Here is an 11390-nt window from a genome sequence, read left to right on the forward strand (position 1 = left end):
CCGGGTTATTGAGTATTAATCCTGAAATCACAGAACGTTAAGGGGGCGCCGGAATATCCACTCCGACGCTCAAGTCAGTGATGCACGCAAAGGAAAACTTAGAGAGAAAAGAATATTTGTGAGTGCTTGTGAGTATCCAGAGAAGAGTTACCTTTAGTACCTACAGGGGTTATTTATAGATGAGGCAGGTAGATAACTTGCCCGCGAAGTTCGGATGGTGGTCCATGATTTGGGGTCATGGGCCACGTTGCAAAGTAGTGGGCCACGTACTAAGAGCTGACCTGGTCATGGAACATGGGAGAAGGGGTTCCGCGATGTCCGGAAGACGTGGTGATCAGGGAGAGAATGTGTCCCTATCTCGGATGTTTCCCACCAGGGTGCCTCTGAGGTATTTCCCGGGCAGGGAAGTTTTTACCCCGGGTACTGGCTGGTTACTCCCCGGGCGTTTTAAGATCCGGGATCCTTTTTCCACACCGGGTCGCTGAAGGTAATTGCACTTCGATATCTGTTCCCCGTTCTGATCTTGCCCGAGTTCGAGAACCTTCCGGGTCAGGGTCTATACCCGGGCCCGGGTTCCCTTGGGGGCATCAGTTTGTGCTCCTTATTACCCGTTAAAAGATAGTATAAATTAATCTTATATAAAATATTTGTAAATGTTTTATTTTTTTATTATGTTCATTTTATTATAAAGTTATAGAATTAATTTACCAAAAATAATATTTTTTGTCAACTAACTTGTCTAATTTTGAGTTTTAGACCATAAATTTGTCGAATTTTGGTTTTGATGCACTAATTTTTAAGTTTATACTATTTTGATATAATTATTGACATGGTGCCAGAAACATAATCTAATCCTAGTCCGGTTTTATTCCATTGTTATTAAAATCACATTAGTATTACGTTAGCAATCCGACAGAATAAAATTAAAAACAAAAACAAATCAAAGCTATGCGCACTTACAAGAACATACATGTATGCAATATACCGATGATTGGATAAACTAAAGGTGGCCCATTTAAAAGCAGTAGCTGCAAACACAACTTAGACATTCAACAAAGGCTTTCAAATATATAAACAAAAAAACACATAAAGCAACTTTTTGCTCCAAAAGGTAAAATCGCTCACCTTAAGCGCTCCTCATCTCCAGCTCGACAGGAATGTGAGAGGAGGTAAATCATGGTGACTCAGTCAACCAACAGCTGCTAGACCTTCACAGTAAAAGTCATCCAACAACTCACTTTGAGTCAATAATTGGTGGGAATGCGAGGATCTTTATTCTAATACCTTTTCATTAATTATATTTATATCCTAAATAAATAAAATTATTAGGGGTCTGGAGTAGTTGGAGTCTCAAAAGTATCGAATTTCTTCACTTTGAGACATTTAAAATTCTTTGTGTACATGTCTTATCCTCTCGTCTAGATTTTTTTTTTTTTAAAATAATTCCTATCATGTCTACATATATTTTGTTCTCGAAAACATTGAAGTCTAGGTTCAATCGATGCCACCAAGTTGTAGAGGGAAGTTTGACTCGAAGGCCATGTTTGATCCATTGAAATGAAATAATATAGGAATAAAATCAATTTTGAAATGAGTAGGAAATGACTGGTCTATTCCATTTTAATTATTGGTATGTACCAAAAGAAGTGAAATTAAATTAATCTCGATAATCAAATATTTTTAAACTAAAACTCAAAATAATAGCTACTAGAGAAGTCATTATCGTCGTCGTTTTCTTCATCATCATTGATGCTACACGAAATTCAGATGATAAGTCTGCCCGGGTAAACACGTTAGTATGAGAGAATATCTGCTACTCTCGCGTCCACACCAATAAATTCCGGGATCGCCACCTACGTCACGAATTGAGGTTAGAGGTATCGAGGGATACCCAACAAAAATCCTCCACTCTCAAATTAGCAAACACCCCAAAATATATACTCTCAAAAGCTAGATACTTATGGAGCATATGGTGGGATAATGTGAAATTATCCCCCTGAAATGGTGAGATAGCTTCTATTTATAGGCTTTCTTGATGATACATGGGCTCTCTATTGGGCCTACTCCTTAATTAATGGCCCAATCTAATTTTTACAACCTTAACCAATCCTTAATTATACTCAACTAATAAAAATAAATCACTTTCTAGACTAATACCCATCATAATCCCCCCACTCTCGAACACCTACATTCTACTGAAGGTGATCGAGAGTACTAATTTTACCAGAAAAAAGCTTCCTCCTATGCCCCTAATAAAATAAAATACAATAACTTTAACAAGACACTTGTTCTATTCTCTATTCTAACCCTGCAACTAGGTCAAATCACCCCTCTTTATAACAGGGCCCTACACGCCTCACTCCTCTCCAGATCCTCCGCCGCAATGTCAGGTAAGCTATCTGCTTTGTTCCCTTTCTTTATGAGTTACTACTGTTGCTCTTATATTATATTATATAATATATATTATTCAAATGCTTTTACTTTCTTCTTTGAATTTGCTACATGAAACAATCGCTTTTCTCGTTCCTCCTATTTGTTTTACTTCTGTAATTTTGCAAGACACCCCAGCACTCTTCCGTCCCCGATGTCTCGGTCCGACCATCTCGCGACCTGCAAGTCGCTTAAGTTTTCTGAAAAAAGGTGGCTTGTTCTGCACATTTTCTTGCTCTTTGTTGGTGTTTACAGAAGAAAATAGTTGCTATTCTCTGCGGCTGTTGGTACAATTTCGGTTCCGAATGTGTCGGTTCCCTTGCCGCCGACCGTTTTTAGGTATCTCGCAATGCCAGGCCTGGAAACAACGGAGTAGGTGGTTGATTACAAAGATTCGAGAAACACACTTAGTTGCCGCTCTAGGTCCTTGAAACTGTGGCTCGTCCTCTGCACCTACGGCACCTCAAATCTCAGAAAATTCCTTCGAAGCCTACATAAAAATGGAAAAGAATTTCGAAGGGTTGATAGGAATGGATAAGAGGTTTGAAGTGGTGGTCCCCCATAACTCTGCAACCGTACGCTTCCACCTTTTGCCAATTGAAATTGGGGTGGTGTGTGACAGGGATTGGTATGGGATTATCTATGGCTTGGATTTGGGTTGGGGTGATATGGGCTAGGGATTGGGCTGGGATTATTTGTGGATTGGATTTGGATTGGGTTGGGGTGATTTGGGCTAGGGATTGGGCTGGGATTGTTTGTGGATTGGATTTGGATTGGGGTGATTTGGGCAAGGGATTGGGCTGGGATTGTTTGTGGATTGGATTTGATTTGGGTTGGGGTGATTTGGGCTAAGGATTGGGCTGGGATTATTTGTGGATTGGTTGGGTAATTTGGGCTAGGGATTGGGTTGGGTTGATTTGTGGATTGGTTGGGTAATTTGGGCTAGGGATTGGTTTAGTATTATTTGGGGGATGGATTTGGGTTGTGTCTGACGCTATTTTTCTCGAGGTAGCTGATAAATTTTAAAACTTCTTGCAGGGTGTGCGCTGCGTGGTAAGGAGTATTACTTATTAATGGCTAGTCGTGTGCACAAATCTCCTCTTCCGAGTGATTCTAGTCGGGATGAAGCTTCAGATACTTACTCGTACCATTCTGACATTCCGTCCCTCTTGAGCGATTTGGGTTCTTTGGGTGATCTTACCCTCCTTGGTGACTTGGGTTCTTTGGGTGATGACGATTTAATGGATGATTTAGAGAGTTGTTCCACTCTCGTCCCCCAAGTGCCTCTACCTTGCCTTCACGGTTCCTCGCTTGGTGATAGTCCTGCTCAAGAAGTTATTCCCGGGGACCTAGATCGGAGCCTTCTGACTCCTCAGGATGTAAAGTGCTTGAGTGGTAAACTGAAAATTTCATCTGACTATGAGTTTAAGGCTCCTGGCCTGGGGGATTCTTATCACAACCCACCCGCAGGGTATTTCACCGTGACCCTGGCCCATTTTAATAGTGGGTTTTCTATCCCTCCTCATTCCTTACTAGTCGAGGTGACTCGAACCTTAGGTGTAAGCTTCAGTCAATTGTCCCCAAAATCACTTACTTATTTCCTGGGATTCTCTCACCGAGCAACCTAGTTTCAAATTCAGGCTACTACTTCTCTGTTCCATTCTCTTTTCTCAGTACGATGCCTCCGGCCGGACTACTCCGTCTATTTCCAACCTCATGCTGGTTGCAAGTTTATGGTCAGACTACGCTCGACTCGAGGGGATTGGCGGTCCCATTTTCTTTTTGTAAAGGATAGTGGGTGGGACGTACCTTCAACTCTGAGCTCTAGTTGTAGTGTTGTGAAAATGAGAATGATTCATCGACATTTGCAAGTTCAGTGTCAAACCCTGGGGTTTTTTGATGATTTATTCGATCCTAAGAGTTTGTTGGCCAGCTGTATCTCTTCTGCTGCTCTAATTGTCTTTTTTCACATCGTTGATATTCACTACTTTTAACTTTTACGTTTGAGTTATGAAATTTTGATGCTTTATTGCCCCTTATTTTTCTTGTAGGGTTGCGCGTGAACTTGGCCACCCTTCAAGCTCGCGAAGATACTATGGGGAGGTCTCTTTCTATCGGAGAGAAGAAAAGAGTTGATGATCGGCGCTACCCTCCCGCTCCTCGATCTTCTATCCCTACTTCGGGGTCGCACCCCCAGTCTGGTCGTGGAGGAGGGTCTAGTTCTCAAGGTCGTCAGGGCCTCATCCTATGTCCACTGACAGCCATGCTTCTGGAGCTGTTGTGGATAAAAGAAAGGACCAGTGTACTAGAGGACATGACGATGGCAAGAGGAAGGGCGAAGTGGCCACCCCGCCAAACTTTAAGAAAGGTCGCGGAGATCCGATATCGTCTTCTCGAGGCTCTCGGAAGAACTCTCTATTCTTGGAAGGAGTTAATGCTAAGGAGAAAGTGGGGTCTTTTTGGGATATAGATGACCCTGATATGGGATGGAGAAAGGGGAGGGAGATGATATGTGATCATGACATGGCTCATTTGGTCCCTCAGCTCCCTGCTGCTCTATCCCACTGCCTGGCCTTGATAGGTTGCCAGGTGCTTTCCTCGCCCCTCAGTGTCTTTTCTGTAGGGACGTTTACGTGATGTAACCAATTGTCTCTTGCTTTTCAGGCTGTGTCTCTGGCCTGTGCTTACCAGGCTCGAGAGGAGAGAGGTCGAGCTGAGGAGCCTCGATTTCGCCGAGAGCTCTCCCAATTAAAGGAAGAAAATGAACGTCTTCGATCGGAGAACTTGAAGTTTCAAGACGATCTTTCTTGCTTGACAAAGAAATGTGAAGAAAAGACCAGAGATGATGAGGAATTGCGTAAAGAGCTTGGTTCCCTCTATGACAAACACCACACCGAGGTGAAGACTGGCGGGATGTTCTTGGCTTCAAAGACGGGGCAGTCCTTTGTGACGGGTGTTGAGGAGAAGGCACTAGCAGCCTTTCGTGCTTCTCCGGCCTATGCTGATGAGGTTTACAGTCACGCTTTTGGTCTCCGTGATGAGGTGGTGCGAGACTGTCGTCTCCAGCTTCGCTTGACAGGCTTGGTTCCTGAGGAGGTGATTATGAGGATTTCACCTCATGTGGCAGAGTTGGATAACACCGCTCAGGTTGACCCTCTGCCAGAGTTTCCTCCAGCGGGGGATGTTGACTGCGAGGTTATTGGTGCACTGCACTTGCTCCCTGCTGACGAAGCTATCGAGGATGGATGATTTTTGCCTTTGCCACTATACCTGTCTAAGCTTTATTCTAAGATCGTACTTTTGCACAACTATTTTGCTTAGTCGAAGTTTATTTTGATTACTATGTCATCTGGACATTAATTTTCGTTTTCTTTCGGTAATACTTCATGTTTGCTGCTTAATTAAATACGAATTTGGGCATATTTAAGCTTCTGTGGTCTCGACGGGACGTTATTACCCTAGCGTAGGTATCCCAGGACTCTGTTTTGGTGACCTCTTACAGTGTCTGAGCACTTTCCCGCTGGGCTGGCCAAGCCTCTTATGCCTGGGTGGCTCTTTGTGACACTTTGGGTCTCGCGATGACTTTCGCGCGCGTTATACAATATTTTTTTTTTGTTCTTTAATTAAGTAAAATGAAAAGATGATAAATGCAAGGAAAAATTTTAAATTTATTGATAAACGTAACTCAGGTAATAACATCCAGTCACTGATTGCTCTTTAAGTAAAAACAAATAGAAACACGTAGTCTATACGTAAAATTTCTTTAAGTTCGCAATGTTCCATGTTCTTGGTAAGGTCTTCCCATCTGGTTGCTGAAGACGATATGCTCCTCCTTTGATTATCTCGATTAATTTGTACGGGCCTTCCCATTTTGGATCGAGTTTACCTATCTGCCGCAAGATTTCTGCCCTCCTCAAGACTAAGTCCCCTACCTGAAATGACCTATACTTAACCTTGTTATTGTATGATCTGGCCATTTGCGTTCTGTACCTTTCTGCACGGAGTGATGCCTCTTCCCTAAGCTCGTCTATGAGATCCAAAGATAACCTCATCGTTATCTCATTATCCGCTGGAGTATAATTCTGGACTCTCATGGAAGGTTCTCCTATTTCTGCGGGAGCCACTGCTTCTGCCCCATAAACCAAGTTGAAGGGTGATTCTCCGGTAGAGGTGCGTGACGTAGTCCTATAAGCCCAGAGGGCACTCGGCAGTTCATCCACCCATTTGCCTTTGGCTGCTCCTAATCGGGTTTTGAGGTGCTGCAAGATAGTACGATTTGTAACTTCCGTTTGTCCATTCGCTTGGGGGTTTCCTACGGAAGTGAAGAATTGTTTGATGGAAAACCCCTCACACCACTTTCTTAACTTGGAACCTGAGAATTGTGCTCCGTTATCTGAGACGAAGGCTTGTGGTATTCCAAACCTACAGATTATATTCTTCCACACAAAGTTTATTATGTCTCTTTCAGCTATCTTAGCTAAAGGTTCAACTTCTACCCACTTCGTGAAGTAATCGACGGCCACAAGAAGGAACTTTCTCTGCCCAGTAGCTATGGGAAATGATCCCACTATATCCATTCCCCATTGTGCAAAAGGCAAGGGGCTTTCTAAGGGTTGCAAGAGCGTAGCTGGCCGATGATTGATATTCGCGTGTTCTTGGCATGCACGACAGTGTCTTACCAAATTTTCTGCGTCACGCCTCATGGTGGGCCAAAAATACCCTTGTCGCAGAGCTTTATGGGCTAATGCCCTTCCTCCTAAATGATTCCCACAAATTCCTTTGTGAATCTCTCGAAGTACGTAGCTAGCATTACTGGGAGCAAGACACTTCAAGTATGGTAAGGAGTAGCCCCTTTTGTACAACTCATTATCTACTATTGTAAATCGAGCGGCTCTTATCCGAAGCTTTCGGGCTGTAGAAGGATCTTGTGGTATGCTTCCTTGTACCAGGAAACTGATGATTTCATCTTTCCAGCTCGGTTCACCCTCTCCCGCGCACATAATGTCAAGAGTTGGTCCCTCCGCCTCTTCCTTAGTAATGGCTAGAAAAGTGACCCTTCTACTGTCAATATTTGTCATTGAACTTGCCATCTTGGCTAACCTATCTGCTACTTCATTCTGGGCCCTGGGTATCTGCTTTATCTCATAGTTCTCTAGACGCGAGAGCAGCTCATTAACCCGGAGCACATACCTGGCCATCTTCTCCTCCTTAGCCCCGTAAGTCCCTTGAAGTTGATTAACCACAAGCTGGGAGTCACTGTGCGCTATCAACCTCTTTGATCCTGCGGCTAAGGCTAGCTTTAATCCTAATATAATAGCCTCGTACTCTGCTTCGTTATTTGATGCCGAAAACTGAAGCCTTATGGAATACTGAAACTTTTCTCCTTGAGGATTTTCTAACAATATCCCGGCTCCACTTCCTGATGCATTGGAAGATCCATCAACAAACAGTGTCCAAGTGGGGCTGGAACATTCTACCTCCACTATCTCCATCTCTACTATGAAATCTGCATGAACCTGGGCCTTTACCGCTGGGCGCGGTTGGTACTCCAAGCCATACTCGCTCAACTCCACCGCCCATTTGACCATCCTACCAGATGCCTCAGGGCTGGAGAGTACCTTTTTCAAGGGATGGTTGGTCAACACTACTACCGGATGCGATTGGAGGTAAGGATGTAGTTTCCTTCCAGCATTGACCAGCGCCAGTGCCAGTTTTTCGATATTCGTGTACCGAAGTTCTGCACCCTGCAATGTTTTGCTCACATAATATACTGGCTTATGCTCGCGCCCTTCCTCTAAGGTTAGCACTGCGCTGATTGCTTCGGCCGAGACTGCTAGATAAAGGAACAACGTATCTCCTTCGCATGGTTTTACAAGTAAGGGTGATGTGGTCAAGTATTTCTTCAAGCTGCTGAAGGCTTGTTGACACTCATCCGTCCATTTGAATCTACTTCCTTGTCTAAGCACTTTAAAGAATGGCAGGCCTCTATCCGCCGACCGAGAGATGAATCGGTTAAGGGCGGCGGTCCGTCCTGTTAACTCTTGTATTCCTTTCAATGTCTTCGGAGGAGACATGTTCAAAACAGCACTGATCTTCTCAGGATTAACTTCTATCCCTCTAACTGAGACCATATAACCTAGGAATTTCCCTCCTCCGACCCCGAATGTGCACTTTTCAGGGTTTAACTTCATTTTATACTTTCTCAGAATGTCAAAGCATTCTTTGAGATCTTCAGTGTGGGTTGAAGCCAGTATGCTCTTGACAAGCATGTCGTCTATATACACTTCCATGTTGCGCCCGATTGTTTTTTCAAACATCTTGTTTACCAACCGCTGGTAAGTTGCCCCGGCGTTCTTTAATCCAAACGGAATCACCTCGAAACAGTAAATTCCTCGATCAGTTACAAAGCTTGTTTTTTCCTGATCTTCATGTGCTATCCGAATTTGATTGTAACCTTGATATGCATCCAAGAAGCTAAGCATTTCGCACCCGGCGGTGGAGTCTACCAATGAATCAATCCTTGGCAACGGGAAAGGATCCTTATGGCATGCTTTATTAAGATCAGTGAAATCTGTGCACAACCGCCATTTGTTGCCCGGCTTCGGTACGAGTACGACATTCAACAACCACTCTGGGTACATGACTGGGCGGACATACTCGGCTGTTAATAGCTTCTCTACTTCTTCACTGATATGTCTGCTCTTCTCGAGACCGAACGTTCTTTTCTTTTGCTTGATTGGTTTTATCTTTGGATCTGCTTTGAGATTGTGGAGCGCATACTCCTTGGGTATTCCTGGCAATGCTTCATCCTTCCAGGCAAATACATCTGCATTATTTCTCAGAAAGGCTGTCAGGGCTTCTTCCAAATTAGTTGGTAAACCTGTTCCAACCTTGACCTTGATCTCGGAATTTCCTGGTATTACTTCTATACTTTTTAGTACTTCTGCGGCTTTAAGTCTCTCGTCTCTTCCTGATTCACTTTCAACAATATGAATCTTGTTGTCCCCTGGATGATGCTCCAACTTCTGCTTACTTCTGGGTGAGGAGTCCTTTAGGGCAGCTTGCCTCTTTCGGTGACTTGTTGTCCCCTGCAAGGTGATGGCATGACATTCTCTCGCCAATCGGCTATCACCGGTGGCCTCCCCTATTCCTTCGGGTGTGGGGAACTTAAGTTTCATGTGATACGTAGAGCCTATCGCTTGAAACAAATTTAAGCTAGGACGCCCCAAAATAATGTTGTACGCTGACGTAGACTTCACCACGAGAAACTTTACCATCTTAGTGGTCCTTAGTAGGTAAGACCCCAAGGAAAGGGGAAGCACAACCTCCCCCAATGCCTCAACCACCTCTCCCGCAAATCCAACCAGAGGGGTGTTTACCGGGGCTATTAGGGCATTGTCGATTCCTAGTTTTACAAAAGCGTTATAAAAAATGATGTCTGCAGAACTTCCTGAATCCACTAATATCTTTCTCACCCAGAAATTGGAAATGGTGGCGGAGATGACTAGGGCGTCATTATGTTCCCCACGAGGGAACTCCAGGTCACTGTCACCGAACACCATACCTTCCTTCGACTGGACTATCTCGAGTACGGTGTGTGATTTGGTACTAGTTGTAGATGGAAGTTCTTGTAATGCTGCGCGAATCAAAGTTTTTCTCGCCCTATTCGAATCCCCACATGCCGAGCCTCCAGAAATTACTGCGATGATTCCTCCAGTAGGGAGGTTCTCCTCTATCCTTTCGGGCCGTTTCCCTTGGTCATTGTTTCCTCTCAGAGGGCTGGGCTTGCGCTGGAATTCCGAGCGCTTACTGTCCTGTTGATTTCGCGACTTATGCACGAAACCGCCAAGTATCCTCGCTTGATGAGTTTCTCTATTTCTGCTCGCAGGACAAAACAATCTTCTGTGGTATGACCTTTGTCCTTGTGAAAACGACAATACTTGTCAGATTTTTGTCTTTTCGAGTTCTCTTTCATAGGGCGAGGGGGCTGCAAAAGACCTTGCTTTTCGGCTACCACTAGTATGTTTGTCAAGCGTGAGTTCAGCGGGATGTGCTGGAGATGAGGGCTTTGAGATACCTGCCTTTCTTCCTTCTTGACCCCGAATTTCTCATCTTCTCTCTTTCTTTTTACAAGATAACGAGGTTCTACTGCTTCTTCGATGCGTATGTACTTTTCTGCTCTTTCAAGTAATTCTTCCAAAGTGTTAGGGGGTTTTCCCGCTATTGACTCTTTGAATCTCCGGTGACGAAGGTTTTGCTGCATGATTCCTGCCAGTAAATTGTGATTGACGTACGGGACCTCATGAACGGCCTGAGTGAATCGCTGTACGAACTCTCTCAGGCTCTCTCCCTCTCTTTGGACTATGGTGAACAAATAAGATGTTGTCTTGGGATACTTCCTATTAATGGAGAATTGTTGAAGAAAACGTCTGGTGAGTTCATCCAGGCTGCCTACTGTCCCCGGGGGTAGCTTGTTGAACCAAGTGAGGGCCTGTCCTGATAGGGTAGTTCGAAAGATTTTACAGTAAGCAGCGTCGCTGATGTCATAAAGGTCTGCCTTTGCATAAAATTTGTCGAGGTGATCTTGTGGATCCCCTTCTCCTTTATACTCAGGTAGGTTTGCTATCTTTAATCCAACCGACAGCATTTCCGCTAGTACAGCTGTAGTAGCCCGAATTCTAAATTGGGTAATTAACGGAGTAATGGTGATTAAGAAGGTTTAAGGTGTAATTTTGGCTATGGTCATGATCGGACGGACCGAAGAGGGTTCGGAAGCACCGAAGAGTTCGGACGATCCGAAGTGTAGTTCGGTGAATCCGATCATGAGGTGTCAAGAGCAGCTGGACACGTGCATGTTCGGACGGTCCGAAGTGTATGATCGGAGGATCCGATCATGAGCTGTCAAGAGCCAATGGACACGTAGCGTTCGGACGTTCCGAAGTGTTGTTCGGAGGATCCGA

General features: G+C 44.3%; 1 protein-coding gene across 2 annotated transcripts; it reads left to right on the plus strand.

Annotated features, from left to right (window-relative positions):
* The first annotated feature begins 2336 nt into the window (after positions 1-2336).
* Positions 2337-5809, plus strand: LOC140824610 (uncharacterized). Of its 2 annotated transcripts, none has more exons than XM_073186178.1 (3): positions 2337-2390; positions 4482-5019; positions 5095-5809. In XM_073186178.1, the coding sequence occupies exons 2-3, from the start codon at positions 4678-4680 to the stop codon at positions 5677-5679; spliced, it is 927 nt and encodes a 308-aa protein (XP_073042279.1). In that variant the 5' UTR covers positions 2337-2390; positions 4482-4677; the 3' UTR covers positions 5680-5809. The 2 variants fall into 2 exon arrangements, with proteins under 2 accessions (XP_073042279.1, XP_073042280.1); XM_073186179.1 differs by lacking the exon at positions 2337-2390 and adding an exon at positions 4130-4365.
* The last annotated feature ends 5581 nt before the right edge of the window (positions 5810-11390 follow it).

Source organism: Primulina eburnea, chromosome 2 (assembly GCF_022965805.1).
Source record: "Primulina eburnea isolate SZY01 chromosome 2, ASM2296580v1, whole genome shotgun sequence".
In the NCBI taxonomy this organism is placed as follows: domain Eukaryota; kingdom Viridiplantae; phylum Streptophyta; class Magnoliopsida; order Lamiales; family Gesneriaceae; genus Primulina; species Primulina eburnea.